Below are 25,563 nucleotides of genomic sequence, written 5' to 3'. Positions count from 1 at the left end.
CACAGTTGTGACTGGCCATGAAGTTGTAGATGTAAAACCCTGCAACAGTGCAGGCCTCCTCCTCACACCTTTTTTTCTTTGAAATATATTTTTACTTGTTAAGACAAACCCTAAAATAATTGCTGTAGGCAGTAGAGGAACCAGGCTTTGTATATTGAAGGTGGCAAACAGCCAGAGATCTGGTATTTGTGGGTCCTTTAGGCACAAGTGTGTCTTGAGGGGATGAGAATGTGTGATAATACTGTCTTTGTTGTCTTTTGTCCTATCACTAGTTTAGTTTCAGGGTTGGTTTTTTTTTTTTGGTGGTCTTTATCCTTCTTTGTTTGTTGTCTTGTACACCGGTTTTAGGTGCAAAGAAGTTAGTCACTTATTCCTCTCTTAAAAGTGTGAGCTCTGTGCTTTCAGATGTCAGTCTAAGTTTCTGAACACTGTTATTAGAAATCTTGCAGAATTTCTCAAAATGTAAGGCATGCCCCTATCAAATTATTCTGTGTTAAAGTTCCAAAAGTATAAGCATAATTTAAAGTATATTAGCAACTTGACAGAGACTTACCTTTCTAGTCCATCAGTATGCTGGTCAGAAGTTAATAAGATAGTGTGTGGTGACAGGACTTTCCACTGCAGTATCATGTGTGTGTAGTAAATCCACTCTCCACCCTGTGTAATTCATGTGTACATGTAATGTATAAGCTATTTAAGTAGCTCCTTCATTCCACGTTAACCAAGTATTTGGTGGGGGATATTGATCGAACTAGAAACTGGGTTTATTAGCTGGAAGCTGGAGGTTAAGTGATTTGTGACACTGACTTGCAGTGTGCAAGACACTTGATTCTTAGGTTTCTCTTGAGCAGAGGTTCCTAACGGTGCCAAAACACTTGTATTTTCTCCTGTCTATAACAGCTGCAAGGGATGGCTGCTGCTCTGACCATGGTGCATTGTCTAATTGGCTTATAAGAATTAGACACAATAATACAGAAATTCAGTGAAAGTGGCAATCTTTAGGAATTCTTTTTCTAAAAAATTAAATAGGTATCAATAATAGTGCTGAGCTTTTCTCAGTCCTCTGCAGGTGCTTGTGGGCGTGGAAGTAATGGGACTTAGAAAAGGAGTTTGACCGCAAAGAGGGCGGGTGGGTTCTGATGCACTCAGGTGAGTATTGACTTTCTGCATTATGGCAGAAGGTCAGAGGAGATGAGTGTCCAAGGTTTTGTGGAATGGCCGGATGTGTGGTAACAGGAATGCTGAAACTCGTTATTTGCCTTAGCAAAGCCTGTGAACTAGGCTGGGACCTGAACTCATGACTGATGCCTTAAGCCTTAGTGCCAGCTAGTCTCTTATCTGATCCCTTTCATGATTTTTATTTTATCTTGTTTGGATTGCACATGTTTTCCATTAGACATTTTTCTCATGATCCTTTTCTTTGCACTGTGGGTATCTGTATTTTTTCTTCCTATTTACCCCTGTCAGTTTATTTGACTTTCTTTAATTTCTTTGTTAGATTTTTCTCCTGTGTACCCTCCGTGTTGTTTACATTTGTTCTTCCTTCATTCGTCTTCTTATATTTTTCCCCTTTTTAACTCTTATCCTTAGAGGGACCAGTTTTACTCTTAGACACCAGCCCTGTCTTATTGATTGCCAGCTGCTTTTATTGAAACTAATTTGCATTCTCTTCTCTTTTTGTGCTAGACAGAGGACTAGTGATTTTGAGTAAAGCTCTTTCCCAAAAGGCTTTGCTCAGAAATTGTATTTCACAAAAAGAGTGGAAAATAAAGAGCAGCATCAGTGCAAAAGCTGCTTCTGCCTAAACCAGTGTGTTTGTGTCTTTTTCACATGAAGAGTAGAAATGTGGCCTGCCCTGCTGCAGGCATAAATGACTTCAACAGGCTGAATTGAGCTGGTGTGGTGAGGGGAGTGCCAAATGATGTGGCCTTATATTTACTTACATGGGCACCCCTTAAACTCTGGCAGTAACAAACCAAACCCATTTTGATCGTGACTGCCTTGGTACTTTTGTTTACAAGCACTTGCGTAGCTGAGATTTTATCTTTTTTTTTGTTTTGTTTTGGTTGGCCATAGGCAGGTCTAAAAAGAATTTCTGAACAGTATAGATAAACTACAGTTAAAGGGTTTTATGAGCTGTGGCTGCATGATGGTAAACTTGGGAAGAAAAAGTTAAGTTGGAGGAGGTGGCTGTAGGGGCTTGAACACTCAAAGTACTATCTGCCTTCAGATAGGCTCTTTTGATAAGGGTCCCTAATAAGGCTCTTTGAGTCTTTTTAATTGCTAAGTATAAAACCCTTGTGTTCATGTTATGTTGATCCTATGCTTTGATCCTGTGCTTTGTATCCTGCTAGAGGTGTGGATAATCATGGTTTGGATATGCCAAACCTCAGGGTCTATATCCCATCTCCTCCTCAGACATATTTCAGTTTATAAATTGGTCTCGCTTCTCTTTCAGCCAGTGTCAATTTGGTTTTGTTTGACACCTTGGGTTTGTCAGTATATTTGGAAAGTAGTTCTCTGACCATGGTACAGTGCTTAGTATCTGGTCTGGAGGGGAGATGTGCTGTATAAATTTGTTATTAAAACTCACTGAAGTGCTTTGCCTCTCACATGTTTATGCTTAGCATGGCTGCTTACTGGTAGTTATATGTCCACAGCATCGTTGCACCATGAAAGATCTTGTAGTTGACTTTGACACCCAGCTAGAAGGGTAACAAAAAGAAGGAAGCTGCAGGTTACAGCTTTTAGTTATTAAAGTGCACTCTCAAACACAGCTTAGGTACATGACTGTTGTAATACAAATAAGATTCAAGGTCCCAGAGCCTTTTATTATACCTTACTGGTGCCAGTGAAACATACGGCTCTGAGCCTGCAGTTGTGACACAAAAAGGCTCAGGAAGTTCATCTGTGGTTGGCTGTTTTTGGAAACTTAGGTCTGCTTAGAAACCAGTACCCTTGCTATGCTGTGTCTGACCATCAACCCACCATCATAGTGCAGCCTGCTTTGGGTAGGAGAACATACAGTAAGTGGCTTGAGGCGTTTAGTTGTCAATCCTTCATAGCAGCAGAAAAACTCAAGTTTACTGAATTGATGTCTTAAAGGAGAAGCTTGTAGTTATACTGTTATAATCTATGAAGTGTGTTTGAAGACTTGGAGTTACTAATGATAAAGTACTTTGGCATGGAGGAAAGGGCTGCATGTCAGTTTTTCTGCCTAAATGTTTGGGCTTGATACTATTATTCAAAAGTCTTGATGTTGGTTCTTGCTGCTGAATTATTATTTCAGTATGCAGAGCAAGCAGTTTCCCTCCATTGTTTAAGTCTTTCCCACAGTTGTAAAACAAATATTTAACAGTACAGGAAACAGTGTCTGTAAAAGTAAGATTTGATCTGAAATCTGATTGCCTGAACTATCGCTAAGTCTCTTTCATTTCTAAAAGTTGGAGGTGACTTAGTTCTTTCTTTTGATAATTTATTTAGCATGTTAAACTCATTGTCCAGTAATCTCCAGCAAACACTTTTTCTTTTAAATTACATTATAAGTTGAGGAAGAGAAACAAATATTTGTATACGATCATTTTATGTTTGTTTTTTTTCCATGTCTCCCAGATATAGCACTGCTTTCCTGAGTGAGAGAAAGTGAGATATTTCAGTTGTGTCAAAATGGAACAAAATACAGAAGCCAATAGTAGGAGTGAGAATCGATTTAACTTCTCAAATCCTTACCTTTCTTAGTAACAGGATGGGTTAATTCTATTGAATATGATGGGTTTTTTTTTAAAAAAAGGTGTTCAATTTAGCATGTGCTTAAGGGAGTAGCCAGGGGAGTTCCAAACACTCAAAGAAATCTGTAGGAATAAATCTTAGGTGCAAATTCAGTAACAAGTAGAAATATTCAAGCTGGTCTGTATATCTTAACATTAATCTCCTCCTGGACTAATTATGCCCCTCCTAACACAGACAGAGTGTAGCTATACAATGCCTCGCAGACTGACCTACACTTCTCTGCCCACACTCTCAAATAATGAGACAGTAGTAGGATCTTCTCTATAAGCCTTCGAGCTTTGTTGTTTCAGTGCTATGCTCAATGTAAAATGCAGTGCTGAGAGACTGGCCTTTTTTAGCTTAGGCTCAGCACCACTCTAACTAATCACTGAAGCTTTTGAACTGGGGCTGATTTGCATCTGATCCTCTCTGAACAGGAGTGAGGAAGATGGGATCTGCCTGTGGTGTACCACCTTGTCAAGCCCCTGGTTTCTGGTAAATCAAAGCTGTTGACAGCTGGCTTAGCTGTTTGTTTGATATTCTCTTTGGAGCTAGGTGATCCTTAAGGTTCCTTCCAACCTAAGCCATTATGTGAATCTCTGTATATGTTCCTCAGATGTCCAACTGCCAGTGGGAGCTTAGTCTCCGCTGTCCTTTGTGACTCAAAAACTTTTATGGGGCTTGAGGAGCACTTGTGGTTTCTGTGGGGTGGGTTTTTTTGGGGTGTTTTGAGGGTTTCTAGAAGAAGGTACCTGTGCACTTGGTACTTAAACTTTTAATTTCTGGATGTGTTTTGGCAAAGATTCTTTTTGGATTTTTTTTTCCCCCAGTGCCTCCCAGAACAATGAAAAGAACCCACTGGCCCCTAAAGCTTTTCTACTTAATACACTTCCTTGACCTTTTCAACCACTTTGTGCTTTTGGAAGAGTATAAACCAGAATATTTACATATCCCATGTTGCTGAACTAAATGACAGTTTTGGCGTTTTGAAAGATGGGAGCTTTGATGATAAATGCACGTTTTTCCCCTGTATAACTTTATTTTCTGTGCTGGGCACTCCTGAAGGAGAAATTTAGTGTGAAGAGAGGTCTTCTGACAGTTTTGCCCTTAGCAACCCTTAGAAGCACAGGAGAAGAAGAATTAAAGGAAAAAGCTGAAGTGTGCAGAGTCTGAAGAATTAACATTAGTCCCTTTTTCATATAATAGAAGGAAAGAGGTGACTGAAGGAAGAAATCTTTCCCATGGTACTGGTAGAGAAGCACAGACGGTGAGCACCAGCAGCAGCAGCAGAGTGTTAGACTGCAGAAGCTTTCTGGGCCGTGATCAGTGTTCTAAAGTACAGTTTAATAAACAGTCAACAAAATATGTTTTCCAGGGGTTGTAAAGACTTCCAGTTAGAGAGTCCTGTTCACCTGCACGCTTCAAGTGTATTTGATAATCCTCATATAGTGCAATTCAAAAGTATTCTTAAGCTTAACCTTACTTTGTTTAGAAAGAGGCATCATAGCAGAATATTCCTCATTGCATGTTTGCTGAACAGCATATACTATCTGGATAAATGTCTGAAAACTTTGCTACGTGGTCTTCATTTGCTGCTGTATTTTGTGCTGAGTTTTATTTGTTCCTGTTTTTTTTTTTTTCTCGTGAAATGATTGGGTGCAAACCTTTTGCTGAATATTTTCAACCCATGAATGTTTATACTCATTGTGTGAAAATGATACGATGTTGTGTTACCAAAACAAACAAAAAAAAAAAATCAGGTTGTAGGCATATATTGTAATGTCATCAGTGGTCTTACTCCTGTAAGAATTACAGTAAATGCCAAAAGTCTCTAAAGCTTGAGGAAGGATATAGTTGCTTTCCAAAATAAATACCATTTATGAAAGTTTATTTCAAGTTGTCTACAGGAGGGTGAACATGCAAGGAATGGGGTATATAATATTTTCTTTGGAACATACCTTTGGTAAATACATTTTAAAAGGTTGCTAATCTGTTTCCTACCTAGGAAACCAAGGAAATCAAAGAGAAAAGGAGTTTATGGACATATCTGTTACTTCAGTGCTGTGTCGTTTCTATGACTTCCATCTCCTACGCAGTTAGAAGCTCTGCAGGAAAAGGATATGCGACTTGTGTTGAAAACTTTCAGGTTTCCTGTTTCTCTGAGCAAGTTGGTTTCTGGCTGAGCAAGTTAACTTTCACTGCTGGGCCATTTCTCCATATTCTCCCTTGCCCTGGAAAATTTGTGGTCTCCACTGTTGCTGACCACCCTGGGTACTTAGCGATCTCTTCCCTCCAGTCTCACAATACCAGCAGTGTAGTGGCATCAGCTACGTGCAAGTCCCTCTGAATTCTGCTGTCACTTGTATTTCTTGTGAATAAAGTGTTGCTGTTTCAGAATTCCAGGGAACCGTGAACATAAACGTATCAATTATGTGTCAACACAAAAGCATCTGTCGTTGAAATTGGGTATCATTTATTTGGCATCAGCATAGCAAAGATTTGGCTGACAGCCAGAGTGAAATATTCGAGCAGAAACTGCTGCAACAGGAGCCATCTCTGAAGTAGTTCTCTAAAATTCAGGTGCTGTAACATTGTCTTTTAATGAATTCCTAAGACATTAGGGACCTTAAGCAAAAAGCCTTTCATGTTCCACATTCTTGCCTACTGTTACTTCTTTTTCATGTCCAGTTTTTTTTGTTGTTGTTCCTGCTCCCCAGAGAGATACGTACAAGGTTTTGAGATGTATCTATCCCATGATTTAAGAGGCTTTTTTGGCTTTCCATTTCTTATTTCAACATTGTTTTATATAAAAATTCCAAATGAGTGCAATCAATGATGCCTGCTTTGAGAAAACTTTGCTCAACTGTGAAAGAGGCACAAGGCTTTAAAATAGAGTAATTGTATCCCTTTTCTTGTAAAAAAATGTGGAGTTTGGGGTGGTTTATCGGTTTTGGCAATTTTTTGGTTTTTTTTTTTCTGATTAACTTAGTCTATCCCATCTTCTTTGCTTTTTCTTAGGTGTTACCTAAGTCAGTTTCACATTCTCAGAGATGCGAGTGAATTAAAACAGTAATTTCAGAAAGTTAGGAAACCCCCAAGTCTTTAGCACACTACATTTGTCAAGGGCATAATTGCCATGGTGGAGTAAATATTTCAGAGTACCTGTGGGAAATGGAGAACTCGTATCACTTTGTTTCTGTGGGCGATCCTTATCAATGGTATAGCTTGTAATAGTCAGCTGGTTGATTCTGATACCTTTTAAAAAATGAAAATCAGAGTTGGAAAGGAGAAAATATGGCAGAAAGATTCGGGATCATTTAACGTATCCAAATGTTTACCTCATGCTTTTTCACTGACTCTAGACTCCAAACAGTTTGTGTCCCTTCATCGAATTAAAGTTTTGCACTTGTGTGCTAAAAAACTCCTTTCTAGGAAAGCATTAAGAACAATACAGAGATAAAAGTAGTTGATAGAAAATACACATTGGATTTTCAGTGCTGGATTTTAGTTTTTTTTTTTTTTTGTGGATTCTTCCCCTCCTCCTTGAGGTTTGAAGTCCTGTGAAGTTTGGTTTGTCTGGGGGAGGGGTGGAGACACAACAATGAAAGGGAGATCGGTAGGGAGATCGGTCGATCATATTGTCTGCATTTTAAATGGGTTGGTTTCTGTTTGGCTAGAAAGAAATTAGTAAATTTGGATTAGCTCTTAACTTCCTACTCTCAAAAGAAATCACAAATCTAGAGTTAAGTAATGAAACCTCTTTAGAAAAATCAATGTTACCTTTATCCGAGCTCAATTTATTCAAGAGGCTAGCTTTGCTGCTGCCCTTGGCATAGCTTGAGTTTAATGATTAACCTCTTAATGACTGTTCAGGTAACTTCCATCTGGTATTTTATATAAGCATAAGCCAAGATGATAACAGAGTTCTATGGTAGAGTTGTATGTGCTATTCAGGGGAAAATCTCTTTTCAAATCCTATATGCAGTATGCATCAGCCCCAGTGAAACTGAGAGAAGCCACTTAAGAAATCCTATTAGCTGTCTGCTCTCTAGGTGAGTTAAAATCTCTGTCCAGTGTGGTAATCAGTGATGTCTAACTGGTAGCTTAGCTGGTAATGGTGCTGTCGCCTTTTATAGCATCTCCTTCCCTTGCAGTTCTGCCAGGCCCACGTATGCATTTCAGCCACGTATAACACTGAGTGTCAGAGTGAGACCCTGGAATAAATTTTAAAATCCTCTTCGGAGCTGAACCTGGCACTGCCTTGTTCTGTTGTGTTGCCCTTTGTTTCAGCAGATTTCCTTGTGAGATCTCCAAGTGTCATGTAAGCAGAAGCATACAAGAGGAGGGGGAGTGCTCTGCGTGAGAGCAGCATGGAAAAGTGCAGCATTAGGTTCAAGGTTCAAAGCAATGTCAAGTGCTAGTCAGTGTGTATGCTCCAGCGGAAGGTTTCTGCAGGGTGAAAAATAACCCATATAGTTCTAGGAAGTTAATATGAACAATATTTCAAAAGTAGCTTTAGTTAATGTAATAGCCTGTAAAGTCTAAATTATTTTCCTGTTAAAATGCAGAATGTGAGGAAGAGCAATTCTAATGCCAGCAGTATTTGATGTATGTGTCTCCATAAAGTGCAGATCTGGTGTCCATTCTATATCCATAGATGTTCATGTCCATGGAGAAACCTGCCTGAAACCTGTGGAGCTCTGCAATATCAAGGGAGGCAGTTGCCAGATGGGAACTGAACTTTTCGTCAGCTCTTGCCGCATGAACATAGTCACGTTTCTTTTGAAGGTGTGGTCTGTTGGTAGTTGTTGTTTCCCATCAGTGTTCATCTTCTGCCTTTCCTGTTACTTAAAGGAGGTGAATTTTGGCTGCAGCTGACATGATGGTTAGGGGTTTTTTTAAGTGTTGCATGCTTTTTGCTCATGAGTTCCCTCAAGTTACTGTGATCTTAGCCATGCTTTCTACCTTATTTTGTTTTTCATTCTAAACTTGCTGTTGTGAAATACATTAATATTGTGTCATTTCTGTCCAGAGGTTTATGAACAATTTTGACCTGTTGTTAGCATCCCCAGTTGATTGCAACTTCAGCATGCCCTCAGGGAAAATGAGGTGATACATACAGTACAGCACACTAGAGGAAAGGTTATGCTTCTTTCTCTCTTCCTCTTCAAAAATCTGCTTTCTGGCTGTAGTTCTAGTTTCAAGTCTTGGTTAATTTCTCTGTTGGATGGAGGGGTAAGCAATGGCTAATGGTCTGTGTCATAGGAGGAGTAATCAATTCTGATAGCTCTAGCCCTCTTCAAAAAAGTAGATGGTTCTCAGAGTCTTGCTGGAGTTGGTGTGCATTATCGTCACCTTGAAATGCACAGAATACGCTTGTTGATTGTCTTGGGTTTTGGAGAGCCCATGCTCAGGAATGTGGCCGCATTATACTTGGCTTTATTTGGAATATTCAGGTTTTAGACTGGTTAGTAAGAGGCTCTGCTTGGTTTTCTGTCTGGATATTTAGTTTATTTGCTTCTCTGTGTTGAACCTCCATCCCTTTTCTTGGTCTACTCTCTTCCTCCCAGTTCGAATTAGTGCCAGTTTTTGAGGAAAAGAACATTTTCCTTAACACTTGCACCAGAAATTCAAAGGACAAAATGCTCCTTATTCATTCTTGGGAGTCAAGTGCTATTTTATAGTACCATCAGATTAAATTGGGGTTGCTAATCTACTTCTGGCACTTCAGCTCTTGTATTGAGGAACAGCCTGTTTGGAGCAGTGTTTGCTAAACCTTTTCAGTGCATCTCACTATTAGCTATACTGCAACCTTATATAAGTCAGTCTCCATCCACTTAACTCCAGGACAACTGTGGTGATTAATATTTATATAAAAGCTTTCATGTTTCCACAGCAAAATTGTCTCACTTTGAAAAGAAAAGGTGGCTTTTTCCCTGTTGACTTGGTGTGAAAAAGCTTGCAAAGGCTTTCAGCAGCACTGCATCTGAGACAGGCATCAGCAGAAAAACTAGGGTCGTCTTTAATTTGGTATTTCATTTTGTGAAATTGCCTACTCCGAGAGAAATAAAACATTTACATGTATATTAACCAATGTTTGCCAGCTCTTGGAATAAAGCCAGTTCTCTCAGGGCCAAACAGATACTTTGAGTGAATGAGTAATAATCTGCTATTGTCACTCCTAATTTATGGATGGGTAGATAGAGCAATGTTTGCCATTTTAAGTTGTCCTATTTGCTTGAAAGACTAGAAATCATGATTAGCTATCGGCTTGGAGTATCGATAGCATGTCTGTTTATGGCTGATTTACTCAATATAGCTGTTGCGAAAGTTCAGAACCTCCCCACATGACAAGAAGTAATTGTGGAAGAGGATGAGAACACATGAAGGTTACAGATGTTAGGGACAGTAATTTGGAAGCTACAGCCAGAGACTGAAAGATGTATGGCATTCTTCTCTGTATAAATGACATGCAAGGTCTTCCTGTGCCTCGTTTATTTTCTGAGGAAATCTGTATTGTCATCTCACTCACGTTAATAGAAAATTAAAAATCTACGGATTCTCAAAATAATAGCTGTATTGAACTTTTGTTGATAAGTAAGAGGAGGGCATTATGCTGAGTGCCTTACAACGATGTTTTCCTTTGTCTCTGATCTTTCTCATTTGCTTGATTTCCCAACAAATGCAGATAAAAATAATTTTGAAAACTGTCTTACACATTTACAAGCATGTTTTTCTCATAAAATTAACAGCAATCTTGGCATGATTGGGGTGAATCAAACCAGCAGTGAGACTTTGTTTTGTTGAGAAAGATGCATGTTTTTAATGGGAATTCTTCAAATCCTACCCCTATAAAGCCTGTGTCAAATACTGCAGGAAGGCACATAGCATAGCCCCTCTGGATTTTAAGGCATCAAGAGTCACTCTTGAGATTAAATTGTCCACAAAGTGTCCCATGAAGTCATCCATGAGATTTCCTGGCTGGTTGTGGAGGAGTGTGCTATATCACAACTAAATATGTAGGTAGGGTGGATAAGAAGTACAAACCTTGGCTGTTAGCCGCTAAAGGCAAAGAAATGGAGGGCAGGAGTGAGACCGATCATTGATGTCTGTCTTCTCTGATGGATGGACTCTTCCATCCACTTTTTTCAGTCTTTATTTCACTTCCATGTGGCTTTTCTTCCATGCACTGCTTTGTCTTTTTGTTTTGCTTCTTTTCTTGTGCACTGAGGGGGCTTTCCTGAGCTTCCTGTCTGGGCTTCACTATCTGACTCACCTACTTGGCACTGCATCATAGGGGTTTTTTCTCTCCCCCCCTCCCCTTGCATTAAATTTTCTGTCATCTTGTTAAATGACATCACAGTGAGAGTGGTTGGTGTGGATGTTGTAGATACCAGGGTGTTCACAGCCCAGGGTGCAGCTGTTAATATTCTGTCTGTAAGCTGTGGAAGACAGACTCTGAAGAGACGCCTAAGGACATGAATCCTCAGCCCCTCTGAAAGGTCAGACATAGGACTTAACTTCTGTACTGTGCAGCCTTAGCTGTCACTTGGTGTTCATGAGCACTTTGATAAGGTTAAAAACTAACATATCTCTGTTTTGAGAGAAGGTCAAATAATATGTGATCCAAACCCTGTGTCTACTGGATCATGGGCAGCCACCTTTAAACACCCATTCCCATGCAGGGGCACACACACCATTACCAAAGCCATCCATGGGCCCCAGTACTGACGTGACTTCATAGAATCATCGAATTTAAGGGTTGGAATGGACCTTACAGATCATCTAGTCCCAACCCCCTGCCACGGGCAGAGACACCTCCTCACTAGATCAGGTTGTTCAAGGCCTCATCCAGCCTGGTCTTGAACATCACCAGGGTCAGGGCAGCCACCACGTCCCTGGGCAACATATTCCGGCATCTCACCACCTTTACAGTAACAAACCTTTTTCTGATGTCTAACCTAAACTTCCCCTCCTTCAGTTTGAATCCATTGCTTCTTGTTCTGTCATTGCAGTTCCTAACAAAGAGTCCCTCTCTGTCTCCCTTGTAGGCCCCTTCAAATACTGAAAAGTTGCTATGAGGTCTCTGTGCAGTGTTGTCTTCTCCAGGCTGAACAGCGCCAAGTTCCTCAGCCTGTCCTCATGGAGGGGGTGCTCCAGTCCTCTTACCAACTTTGTGGCCTCCTCTGGACTGGCTTCCACTGTTCGGTGTTTGGGGAACAACTTGGTTTGATTGTCGAGTGCCTGCTGTTGCATTGACAAGAGGGATCAACTGAATACTCCAGTAAAATTATACATATGTATATATAATATCTATTAATACACATATTGATTGTGTCTGATGTAAACAGTGAAGCAAAATGAGTTGTATTTTTATGAGCTGGTCAGCAGCATGTTAATAAAAATGGAGCTGAAGAGAGAACCAACTGTACCGCAATACCAAGACAAACCCCCACACTAAAGACTAAAATCCCCACCGCAGCCCAAAGAGAAAAAAACCCACAGCCAAGCCACCCAGAAGCTTGGAGCAGTGTTTCTTGGAATTGCTCTAAAACATGAAATTACAAAGATTAATCTGAATTAATCTATACAGAGTAAGATAGATACATGCTTAGATCGCAGCAGCAGCAGGTGCTTGCAGTGTTATAAATAGGAAGCAATACAAATTGAGGTGTTTATTAAATTTGCCTTTATGATGCTTTGAAGAATTGCTGTAGAACAGAAAAGAAAAATTACCAGAGGCTCTGGATAAGGGCAACTTAAATAGCTGTGTCGTCAAAGGAAACAGAACATAAACTAGAATAAGTGATAGACTTGTTCAGAAAAGGTTATCTAACAGTGATTTGTTTCTAGCATGGAGAGTTTGGCCAAGAGCTTTGGAGGGATGTGGTTGAACAGAGAACAGTTTAATATTTTTGGTCAGTTTTAATATGGTATTGAGTTTTAATATATTTTCCAGGAGATTGCACTGTAATCCTTTCTAGAACTTGCCTTTCTCAAGTTTTTCCTTGTTTTCCTTTTCCCCTTTCCCCAGCTGACCAAACCTAATTGTGCAGGAAATGTTCAAGTTTGTGAAATGGACTTGTTTAGAATTTTTGCTGCCTGTTGGTATAGGCTCTGGTAGGGATCCTGTATGTTGTTCAGCATTTTCTAAAGTTCTTGAAACACTCTGCAGAGAAGTGGCTGAGCAGAGCGGCTAACAAATGGTTGAGTAAACCAGATCGGAGCAACAGGCTCGACTGGTAGACTAATAAAAATAGATCACAATCTGCAATGTTTTTTTCTTTAATGAGATACTCCAAATGATTTAATTTGGCAGGGAGTATACAAGGAAGTCTTAGCGTGGGAAAATCTGTGCTTTGGGGAGTAGTGGATTGTCCCGTGTGAGATCTGAGATCCTACTTTTCCATAGCAAAGCACAGGCACAAGCCTGCTGGTGGCAAGGAGGTCTGCAGTGGCATCAGTGTCACCCCTGCACCCTTCTCATCTCAGTTACTGTCTTGGAAAGTGCCTGGTATAAAAACAGTGAGGGAGGGCATCTAGATTGTAAATGGTGATAACGTGCACATGAAGAACGTAGTATAGTCATTAAAACAGTGGGAAAGGGAACATGTGTAGACAACAGGACTCCTGGCATCCATACCCAGATCTCCTTGGCACTGCACATATGGGCTGGCTTCACAAGCTCGAGTGGCCACTATGCCATGCCAAGCATTTAATGTATTTTGACTGTGGGTAGGAAATGAGTTGCATCCACATGCTTATCAGTGCAGGAAGAAGACAACTTAGGTAGTGCATGAACACAACTACCCTTGGAAAAGTTCACCAGGGAATGCAGTTGGTATCTTGCACTAAGCTTATTGGAGTTAATGCAATGTTGTGTATCATCGATGACTCTCTGAGAGTGGTGTAAATATAGCTGGTTGCTTTAAAAGCAACCTCAGTGGAAAAGGAGGCTGGACAGGACTGAATGAAAAGGGAGAATGTGTGAATACTGTTGCATAGGGGGAGGTCATGTTTTGGTCTTGGTAAGTGCTTTATGGGGAGGTCCTTTGTACTTCAGGGTGGTTGAATTGTGGTACTGATTGACAGCTGTTTGCTGAATGTTGTAAAGGAACTTCTGAGACATCCTTCTCTGGCTACCTGAGCTTGCTCATAATGGACTTTGTTAGACATGGCTCCACAGCATTTACTTCTGCTTCCAGGTTTTTGAGCTGGTGGAAAGTCTTGGCAGTAGAACTATAAGTAAGAGTACATAAATAGGTGGTGCAAGAACCGGTGTTGCAGAACTGATGAGGCAAAACAGACTTGTGTTTGGAGGGTGGCTTTGCTGGGCTCTTTGGTTAGACTGTGCAAAACCTTTTCATTCTGTCTGTAATTTTATTAAGTCTTAATTAAACTTTGTGCATTTAAATTAGTTTACATTAATGTCACACTGTCTTATTACATGTATATTGACAGATACTAACAGGGATTTGATCAGCCTAATCCAGCTGTATGTAATTATGTGCCTTCTCTTTAAATAATTGCAAAGAGTCTATCAATCATGGCAGGAAAGCCTACTGCTTTATTATAATGTGGGATTGTCTAGTGAAATGCAATAAGACATCAGGTTTAAACTGGGGAGTAAATAGAAAGAGATTTTACTGAGACCAGTAATAGGAAGAAAAAATTCCCCACCCATCCTGTGTTGCAAGTCTCAGTTCTTATCTTCCCTTCCCACCCCCAAAAGGTGTCCTGATTGCATTGTTGTCACACTGATGATGAGAAGTTTCTGTAATTTGAAAGGAATTTGGTGCAGACTGGGAAAGGCACAGATTTCTGGCTGCTGGAGGAAGAGCTGTAGTCTAAACCTGTGGTGCTGTTCCAGTGTAAGCTGGAGGCTTTTACTTCACTCGTTGATAACTTGATTACGCAGATCAAATGAAAGTGTGTAGAAGGCAACAGGGCTGGGAATGAAATCTGCCAAATGGCAGCACTGCATAAGCTCTAAAACACCTGCCCTGCTTGGAAAACAAGTAAGGAAGGGAGTAACACAGGCACCCACTTCATCGATTGCACTTGGGTTGATTTCTGTGTGATATAGTTACTCTCCAGTGTCATGCAGTCCTTCCCTGGCACGTGTACAAGCAGGGAGAGACAGGCATGTTGCCAGCAGCCTTTCCTCAGCCTCCTACTGGAAAACTATCCGTGCCAAGAAAAGCTTGAAAAACCAGAACTTCAGATAAACCCTGAAGGAAGTGAGTTTCAAATCCGAACCCTTTGTTCAGCATGCTTCGGCATCACATCCAGCTTGCTTTAAATATGTGAGTGCCTCCAAGTTACTGCTTAAAATGAAATGGTAAGTGCCATTGTCAGTGCAGTGCTGTCCATTTTCCCCTGCAGGACTGTCTCAGGAGGATTTCAGGAGCTGGGGTACACGTCCTTCTTGCTTATTTCTGTGACAGATAGTTCAGTACCTTGAGCTAGAAGAGGAGGGTTTGCCTTTGTGCCTTCTGAAGAAACAGTTTCACAAGTAGTTTTGAGTCCAGCATGTACATATTGTCTTGTGGTCAGGAAGCACACGTGTGTAGATGTTGCCCTGAGACTGTCTTGAGACTGTTCTTTCAGCTTTTCTCTTCTGTCAGTCACTCTCCACCATTCCCCTCTCCAGTGCACACGCGCCTGCCCCTGCTGCCCCAGGCTCAGCTCTTGCCTTCATGGGTTTTGTGGTTTGAGATTTAACATTCCATTCTGGCTGTGGGCCAGTCTTTAGGCCAGGCTGAATTTTCAGCGCCAAAGTTTTAATGACAGTAGAATTGAAATGGAAAGCAGTGACAGTCCCCTCAACTCTTCTGTTTGCATTACAAAACTGTAACATCAGGCTTTGGACTTGCTGGTGTTCTGCCTGGCGCATGCTCCAGGAATCTGTTTCAAACACGTTTGTAGTGATGCTGTCTCACAGTGTGACTGAGTTGGGAACCTGTTAGTTTGAGCAGGAGAAGTAACAACCAGACCTCACGTCGTATCCTAGGGAAAGTGTGTTTCCCATCATCTTGAAGATGGGTGCTGCTACCCTCTGGTGACAGTTCAGTCTGAGGTGTAAGGTAGCAGCCACAGTTGAGGTTTCGGTGGACTGGTGATTCCAGCACAGCTGTACTGGAAACCAAATGTTATTTTCACACCAGATCCCTGTTGCTGCCCCAACTCTGGGGTTGGTCAGGGAAAGCAGCCCTTAGATTTTGAGGAGCTCTGAACAGGTTGACTAGTTTATAATTTATGTAGTGTAGTGTTTAGAAACCAACTGGATTTCTGTAAATACACTGGAAAGATGAATGTTTTGTATCCAAAGGACTCTTTTCAGGAACAACTGAGAAAATTACTTTTTAAGAAAACAGCTGAGCAAACACATAGTACCAAGTCATATGCTAGGTGTTGTGGTTTGCAACATTTATGTGCAAGATCATCTGTAGCTGTAGAGATAGAGAATGGCAAGCTCTTCTTTTACAGCCTCCCTTGGGAATTAATGCAGTGGCAGAAATTACATGTTTGTGTTTCTTGTGTTTTCAGTAAACATTAGTTGTATTTCTTCATTGGACTGCCAGTCGCAGAAGTTGTCTTGGTGCTGGTTCTTTATCTACAAAGAAAAATGTGTTATTTGTCCACCTGTTCATAGAGCATAAGGACTTGCCTTTCTATTTATTTTGTTTTAATTGAATTCTTCTGTGTTTCTTTGCTGCATTCAGGACAGATAGGATTGCACTGCAAGGCTGTATGCTCCAAAGTCACCACCACCTCGCCCATGTTTAACAATGCCTTCCCAAATGCAGGGATCTGCAGCTTTTTGTTTCTAATACAGATTGCTCACTATATCCAAGCCCTTAGAATTGTGAAAATCATACTGGAATAGCTTTCTGCCTTGGTGGCCTTGCTCTCGTTGACTTTCTGGCAGCAGCATTCAGTGCTGGCTTTCATTTTCCGAATGCTGTGAGTAGTTTGGAGACATTCAGAACTACATTTGTAGTAAATGTGATGTTGCAGTAATGACAGGTCAGTTCAGATTTAGAAAAAAAGCCACCACCTCTCACTGAAAAATAATGTTAAACCGACTTCAAACAGAATCTTAATAGTTTCATATTGTTACATGTGTAATTAAAAGCTTTTACCCCTGAAAGCAGGGTTCTTTTGATTTGCTTAATTTTAATTCCTTGCTGCAGTCAAATAGACTGAGGTAAATTTTTATGATACTAAGAATTGGCCTCACGCTGTAATGTGAAGATCCGTTTTTCACAGAGAAAAAGAATTTCCTCTTAATGCTTTTCTACATTTTTAGCAGACTGTGAAATCATGACAGTCACTGAAACAGAAGATCTCAAATTTAGCATTACAAGCATTATCCTCAGCTGTGCATCAGTTCTGCTGTGCAGCTTCAGTTTAAAAGGAACAGGTGACCCAGAGCATGCAGAAGCCAAAGTTACTAGTGTGGCTGTTCCTGCAGTCATTGCTCACTTAGGTTGCCTGTTTTGTTAGGGGCATGGCTTGTACCAATTAAAAGTTGGGGGTTTTGTAAAGCAGGTGATAATAATTTTCCCTCTTTAGTGGTCACACAGTACCAAAAAAAACTGTCCTGTAGCTAGAATATTCACTTCGTCATGGGATCGCTTTTGTGTGGCTCAAAGTGAGTTGCTGGAGAGGTTTGGAGGGAGGGATGGAGGATGTGAGTAGGATTGAAGAGTTTTGCTACTCCTATGGGCAGATTTTTCTTTAGGGTTCAGTTCTCCTAGTCAAATTGGCAAATCTCTGCTCTAGTCATTGTTACCCACACAAGTGATTACATAGAACTTGTCAAATAATGAAGATGTTTTTAAACTATAATTTTACATTTAGTGTTGAAAATTAGGTGTAATAATTGTGCTTGAATGTGATAGAAATAGTGCTGGACAACCACTACTGCAGTTGCCTAAAAAACGATTAAAAGTCAAGCTTTCCCCTCCTCACCTCTGCCAAAAAGCCCCTGTGCAGAGCCAGGTTTGCGAGGCACTAGGTGCCTAACACATCTGACACAAACACAGGGCATGTTTTGCTTCTGTCTCTGCATGGGAGTTGGGTGCAAACTGGTCCAAGGGCTCCTGCAAATCCTATCTGGGTAATAGCCACACAAAGTAATGAACCGTTTTTCAGAGAGATACAAGGATTGTTATTTTCCTTTATTACAACTGCCAAAACTGAAACACAGGTAACAAAGCAAGGGACAGAGTTGGACCTGGGTGGATGGAAAGGCTGTACAGCACTGTTGTCTCTGGAGACCCTGTCTAGAGCTCCATGCACCAGCATTCCTGTTTGTAAATCTGCTCCAAACTCCTACTGAAATACCTTCCAAAGTTCCCATTTAGCTGCTTGTTTAAGCTGGCCAAATCACCTTGGGAGTTGGTGACCTTGCTGATGCTATTCCTTCAATGGCCAGACCTTAGAGTTGCAGGAAAGAAAATTCCCCATCCAAAATATGGTATGTGACCTCGAGGTAAAATAAGTTATAAAGATTAAAAAAAACCCAGATCTATCTTCTATGAGGTAGCTAAAGTAAGACTTGTCCTTTATTAAATAGTACCCATGGTTTGTGTAATAGTATTACCTGAAGTTCACTCGTTCATTAAAGAAACCCAAAACATTTGCCTGGTTTCAAAGGCAAGAAATAATGTCTCTGGTGCTTAGGCCTCACTTTAATTCAGAGTAGAAGTAAGAATGATGTTACTTCAGCCAGTTTATTGATCCTGGGCTCTCCATGCTGGTTGAGGCAGCATGTCAGGTTTCCTTCTGCTCTGTCAGCAGCTGCCATCTCCCTGCAGTGGTCACCGGCTTGGCCACAGGGAGTTGAAATTGTGTGAGGTAACCACAGAATCACAGAATCTTCAGAGTTGGAGGGGACACACAAGGATCATCAAGTCCATCTCAGCCCTGCACAGGAAAGCCCCAAGAATCACACCATGTGCCTGAGAGCATTGTCCAAATGCTTCTTGAACTCTGGCAGGGAATTAAAGCCTTGTGTGGGAGACCCTGCACTGCTGCTCTGGCTGCACAGAGCCACTGAGTCCATTCTGCTGGGACTGTGCAAGCAAAGGATGCTGTGCCATAGCCCGGGGCTTTGGCAGCTCAGCAGCAAGTCCTAATTCACTGGTGAGAACCTTGGTCTTTGTCACAAGGATGGGGAGTGCTCCTGTTTTAATGACTGCTCAGTCCTGAGCAGTGGTTCCCTGCTAACCAGGCTTCCTCTTGCCCCTTGGATTCCCACCTCCTTCTCTTTCCATCTCTTGGACCCGATTCTTCTTTCAGCCTTCGTCCACAGCAGCTCTGGTTGCAGTGCTCTGAAGTAATCAGCCCAGCAGCAAGAATAAGTAACAAGCTGATAAGCTTATTGATTTGGGTTGTTCTCAACTCCGCTGCTGGTGTGTCCTGGTGATTGAGAACTACTGGTTTTGGGGCTTTTTAATGCTCAAATAATCTGAAGAGTATTGTCTGCTTAGATGTCTTGTGGCCTTTTTCCCTACTGCTGGCAGGCAATCTAAAGACCGTGTGTCCAGATTGTCTGCTGGTTTGTTGTTTGGCTTTATTTTTAATGTCTCGGTCACATCCATGGCCCTAGGGGAAAATTTAAGTTATAAAAATTAATTTTTGTCAGATTTTTTGAATTTCAAGTTATTTTGCTGTTCCAGAAATGTTGCAGTGTCAGTAGCAGGATCATGAAGCCAGGTTCATCCAAACTGGCTTGCAAACACTTGTAAATTTGGATTTGGAGTAAAATTAGTCAGTTTAATGTGGCTAATCATTCAAGCTGTAGGATGGTGATAATAAGTTCTTTAGACATTGAGACGTGTGATTACGCTAAGTGCAGATAAACAGACTCTTTTGTGCATGTGTTGCATGTAGAAGGATATGCAACTTGTGATACTCCACAAGCACTTTGTGTAGCTGGAGTCAAGGCTGCCATTCAAGGGTTGCAGGAATAGCCATGTGGGGTGTGATGAGCTTTTAATTGCAGATTCTTAAGAGTCAGGGTTAATTTTATCAAAAAAAGGAGACTGAAGACTGCCATGAATTCTGTTTGGAAGATTGTTGTAATGTTTTAAGGATACCAGTTCCTACAGGTTCTGCTGTAGCCTCCTAGTACAAAATTATCCCTTCTTAGCTACAGTTGACTTGTTTTAAGATGCTGGCAAATGCTTCAGCATTGGTGTGAGTGACCTCAGCAAGTGCCCTGATTCATGCTTTTAGGCCTTGAGGTTAGCTCTGCAAAAACAGTTCAGCGTAACTTAACCCACAGGATAGAATGAAGAGCACTTTTGTATACAAAAAGCAATGTGGGTGATGGGCAAGGGGGAATGTAATTGCTCTGGTAGGCAAGCCAGAGTACTAAATTTGTGAAATTTTTGTTTTGTTGAGAACAATGTCTTTAGGTTTCTCTTCAGGAGCTTGAACTTGTTAATGTTTTGTTCTGCTTGAAACCTTAGATTTCAGTGTCAAGCTGGAGCCTTGCAGTGTCCCAGCGAAGTAGGCTCTGTGAAATGGGTATTGCAAATGACTACACCAAGTCAACCTACATTTTCTTGACTTGGCAACCAAGGTGGTTTCTTTCTAGCCTGCAGGTTCCTGCTTCAGGGGGAAACTTTGCTATAGTGACCTTCAAAATAATCTCCTCACCCCATGTAATTTTATTATCAAGTTGCAGATTTCTTAAAAGGAAGGTGAAGTTAGAGTCTCTTGCTAGTGCCACACTGCTGTTAGGCTGTTGTGGACTTGAGATACGCCGCTTTTGCTGGAGTGTGTTCATCCCTTCTCTTGCTGTTCTACTTATGTCCCCAGTTGAGGGAGTTGCTGACTTTCCAGTTAAAGCAGTAGTTGAACTAGTTTGGTGATCATTTCCAGCCATGGCAGATGCCTGGAACAGATGAACAGTCAGTGGAAATGGGAAGCAGCCTTAGGAGGACACGTACAGTGCAGCAGTGAGCCTCTCCTGTTTGCGGGAGACTGGAATGAAAAGGAGACTTTGAGCTTGTGTTTGAGGATGTAAGGTGAGTTTCCAGTTCTTCTGCAGCTGATCAAAGGTTAGAGTTTGCACAGTGTTGAAATACCTGTGGGACATACTTTCTCATTGACCTTCTGATAGCAACTTGCTCTGAGGTATTTTAAATGGGCAGTGCTAACTAGACTGTTGATTACACTCATTCCAATGCTGTATTATTTCCTTCCTCTCTTCACTTGAGTCCAACCTTCCTAGTGCCGAAGCAGGGTGATTACTGGCTGAAGGAGGATGTAGCTCAGTAATGTCAGATAATTTGTTCTCATGAGCTGTGCATGCCACAGGGAACAAGACCCTAGTGTTGTAATCCTGTCCCTGTCTAGGCATGCTTTATGGATCTGTTTGTTTCTTCCCATAATTTTCAGTAGTCAGTGAAGCCCATGGGGGCTGGTAAGAGGCTTGGCAGTGGAAGGGGAGAGCTGTGGCATTCTTACTGTGCTTGTACAACACGGGCTGTAGAATTCCCTCTCACCCAACTGAGTGCTGGTTTTTCAGTGCTGTTTCATACCAAGATGAACATGGCAACATCTACAACGTTCCGGTCTTTTCCTGTGAGGAAGTGTTGTCTCTTGCAGCAACTGTCCAATCCTGGCAGTCACGGCCGGGCGCTGGCGGCAGCAGGAACCTGGCAACAACATGCAGAGATTCAGTGCTTCCATTTTATGGTTCTGTTAGGATGAACCCTAAGGCTCATTTCTCTGAAAACTGTGGGCCAGTTTCTGTGTGAGTCCATCTCTGCCAGTAGCAAAGCCAAGTAACCCAATCTACTGGAAACATATTTGGAGACTGATGCCAGATTCCCAAACTTGAGAGCATCAGCTTGCGATTCAAGTGGTGCTGACATTTGCAGGAAGGCTTTCTGTTCTGAGCTGTCAGATGTTAGCTAGTGTATATAATTAACTGGGTATCATTTTGTTTCAGAAGGAAATATTCAGAAGAGACTTAAAAAAACATCCTGATGGTGTTAATGTCTGGGTGGCGAGTGATGCTGTGTAGAGCAAGGCATACATTTATTGTTGAAGAGATTGGTTTCATGGCAACTCCTCTTTGTTACTATGGTACACAGGAAGTCCCAAAGGCTTTTACTGTCTGTCACTTCTTGGGTCCTGTGAGTAATCCGAATACAAAACCCACTGACTTCCATTAACACTGGAGACAGAAAACAATACAAAATTACAGCCTGAAATGCTCTGATAGTCTAATTATCCCAAAGCACAAATGTAAAACTTTATTTTGCATAGTAGTTTTTCTAGAGTTTGGTAACAAAGCTTGTGATCAGAGCAGGAGGAAAGAGAATGGAAATGGAAGGGGTAAAACAAATTTCTTTTGCCCCAGAGGAAATTCTAGAGTTGGAGAAGTGCTAAAAAACCAAAACCAAACCAGAAACCCATATCTTGCAGAGGGCAGAATACCAAAAGCTGAGGATTTGCTCAGAAGAATGTTATGGAAGTTTAAAAATGAAACAGTCCCATTTGATTAAAAGACTGGAACAGGGTGTTGTGTAGTCACTCCATCCAGTTCCTGTTTACCTCCCCATCACAAAGTTCATTGACCACTTCTGGTCTCTAAAACTTTTACATACTTCGATTCTAATATTGCAGTATGCAGAAGGAATTGATACTTTTCAAGACTTCAACTTTGTTTCCTCTTTTGAAAAATATCCCAAGCACCAAAATTTCCCTTTTGTGCTTTATCAAAACTGAAACAAAGGGTTTGCCTCCAAGTGCAAGTTGAATTTGCAGAGTTTATGATCAGAAAACAACTGCCTGAAAGCTGTGTGTGCAGGGGATGCAGAAGGGATGAATCCAGCTGGACACCAAGATGGTGTCATGGCCGAGGTTTTCTTTGTTGGGAGTGGGTTTTTATTGTCGTTTTGTTTTTTTGTTTGTTTCTTCAGGTTGTACCTAGGAAGGACCATATAAAGCCAGACACACTGATGCTTTGATTTGTTTTTGGTTTTCTGATACCACACAGTTGCTCTGATAGTCTGGTCACTTCCATCAGTTCAAGTTTGTAGAGTTACTCCACATTTTACCTTAAATGATGCAGTATCTCACCAACTTAATTGGCCTGATGAAATTCACAGCAGGCAGGTTGCTGCTGTTTTGAGAAGGGATGAAAACTCCTTTGTAGCTGCACATAACCTGTAGGTGAGGATTTTTGTTCTGTGTGTGAATGTTTTAGTTCGGTTTTGCTTTTGTGGTCAGGCTGACAAATCAGGTTGAGTGGTAACACCAACAGAAAGCATCCCACTTTCAGTGAAACCTCTTCTTGTTTTTAAAACAGTAGTCGTAAGACAACTTACAGCATTGACCAAAGATGACACATGAAGAGGAAATCATGCCTGGGGTGAACTGAGTGAGCTTTGCAGCTTTGCTTGTTCACTGGTATATGCTCTTCAGCTACAGCAGCACACACTAAAATCATCTTTATATTTTGGTATAAAGAGAGGGAAAGGAAAGAAGCAGTTGCAGTAACCCAATAATTTCTACATACATTTCATTCTGAGTATGTTACAGTCATGGAAAAATACGAGTTCATCATTTACTTTCAATTCAGCTCAGTATTTGACGCCAGTAATTGTTACCCTCCAAGTTTGTGTTGAGATACATATGTGGCCTCTGTCCAGCTATTGTGTTGCTGCAGAACTGGGGGATGTGGTGAAGAGGAATTATAGCCAAATGGCTGATATCCGCCCTCGCTGCACAGTCAGGGGATTGCAGAGCTGTAGGCAGCGCAGGGGCAAAAAAACTTTGGGTATGGAAGTACTAAGCACATACTAATTCTCCTTATTTCAGAGAGGCTTTCATACCAGGCTGTGTTTTTGTTAACCTCACAGTATTGATACTTCTACTTCTAAAAATTGGTCTACTAGATGCTTCAGAGCAACTACCTTCTACTGTATTAATGACTGCTTGTCTACACCAGTGATTTGTAAGCAGGTTGGTTATTGCTTGGGCTCTTTTTCTTGTATCAAGGGCAGCTGCAATAAGAGTGACAGCACTGAGTCATGTTATGATTTAGACTTTGTTCTGTGGCAGCAGAACCAGAAGTATTAAATTAAGCAGCTCTTTCTCCCCATTTCTTCCTGTTAGAGTACCCTTTATTCCAATAAATACCTGTTGCGGATGATAAGTGTTCGTGGCAGGGGATGTGCTTACCCTGCCTGGTGTTGCAGGTTTGTGGGGAGTCACAGCCCCTGAGCAGGGAGCCTGCTGCTGTTTCAAGAAGGGGCAGGTGGTACCTTGTATTGACTCAAGGCTAATTCATATTATTTTCATTAACTGTTACCTTCTTTGCCTCGGAGGAAAAAGTGTTTTGTGCTGGGCTTTGTTTCTGGCTTAACAAAGGTTCAGTGCTCCTGGGCACCATGATGAACTGCACTAGCTTTTATGGAGAAGCTGTTACGTGGGTGAGCTGAGCGAGCACATTGTGGTTCTGTTTCATTGAAAGAAGCTACACTGGTGCCTGTGGATAAAAGATTTACCAAGTGGAGCTGCAAATGATTTTGGTAAGTGGAATATATGTAGATCTTGCTCCAAAGAATTGTTTTCTTTCTCTTCCAGCTTCTTGCACAGCCAACCACTTGAAGGAGAAGGAATTCTTCAATCTCTTGTTTGAAAAACCTTGGACTATTTTCTGCTGTTCCACTCCCTTTGCTCCCACATTTCGGTGAACAAAAGATCCAAAGAGGAGGATGAGGCAGCTAAGAGGAAAACCCAAAAAAGAGACCTCCAAAGATAAAAAGGAGAGAAAACAGGCAATGCAAGAGGCCCGGCAACAAATCACCACTGTTGTGCTTCCCACGCTGGCTGTCGTGGTACTGCTGATTGTTGTGTTTGTTTATGTAGCAACTCGTCCAAATACAACTGAATGATGCAGCTTTTCAGACTTCGTAGCTTCGGGGTATTAATAATTTTACCAAGAGCCAAAAGGAAACTCTCTGCCACTCTTTTAGTTCTTTACAAAGGAACTTGCTGGTATTTTCAGTCTTTCTCTTGGTCAGGGTCCTGCGGATTCTCTTTAGGAATGTAACATAAAACGTATTAGTGAATGTGCCAGTACGTTTTATGGTCCAGTTCATGTGCCTTTCAGACTTTTAAAATGGTGTTTTTCTTAAATCTGTTTGAAGCTCTATATTGTCAAAGGAAATCGTGTTCTGCTATAAATTTGTAAAAAATCAGCTTTCAGCTTTTATCAGTGTTACGGATAATGTTGCTCCTGTGAGCTCTTGTATGTCTATTTCAGAACTTCCAAAGAAGTACATTTCTTCTTTGTACTTAATGTCATATGAAGTGCTTTGATTCAGAAAGGATATATTTATTTTTTGAATAAAAGAGAGAAGTCTTACTTGTAATCTTCAAATTATTTTGCAAAAAATGTGACTTATTGTGCAAGCCTACATTGTGTAATAATTTTTTCATCAAACACCATATAGTTCACTCAAAAAGAATTTCTTTTTGGTGTGAGATGCCAACATGCAGAGTGAATACTTCAGGATCTGCCAGAGGGAATCCTACAGAAGTTGGAAGGGGAGATTCTGCCAGGTTATGGTGAGGTAGCTAATAACAAACTACATAAACACAGATAGTTGTTTATCTGAATGTTCAGTATTGAAATCTGTATAAGTGGCAATAAAAAGGTGATTTTGGATACCGTTCTTGATTTATTTTTTTTTTCATTAGGGAAGGGAAAGAAACATTAGTGTAACTTGGGTCTCTCTTTGCTAAAGTGAGCTTCTG

General features: G+C 41.1%; 1 protein-coding gene across 1 annotated transcript; it reads left to right on the top strand.

The window, feature by feature from the left end:
* Positions 1 to 7,770: 7,770 nt before the first annotated feature.
* On the top strand, positions 7,771 to 25,257 carry SMCO4 (single-pass membrane protein with coiled-coil domains 4). The gene is made up of 2 exons (XM_009082948.1): positions 7,771 to 7,820; positions 24,388 to 25,257. The coding sequence occupies exon 2, from the start codon at positions 24,519 to 24,521 to the stop codon at positions 24,696 to 24,698; it is 180 nt and encodes a 59-aa protein (XP_009081196.1). The 5' UTR covers positions 7,771 to 7,820; positions 24,388 to 24,518; the 3' UTR covers positions 24,699 to 25,257.
* The last annotated feature ends 306 nt before the right edge of the window (positions 25,258 to 25,563 follow it).

This window comes from Acanthisitta chloris, unplaced genomic scaffold, assembly GCF_000695815.1.
Source record: "Acanthisitta chloris isolate BGI_N310 unplaced genomic scaffold, ASM69581v1 scaffold11249, whole genome shotgun sequence".
In the NCBI taxonomy this organism is placed as follows: Eukaryota; Metazoa; Chordata; class Aves; order Passeriformes; family Acanthisittidae; genus Acanthisitta; species Acanthisitta chloris.
Note: the sequence above shows the minus strand (reverse complement) of the source record. Positions and strands in the feature narration are given on the sequence as shown.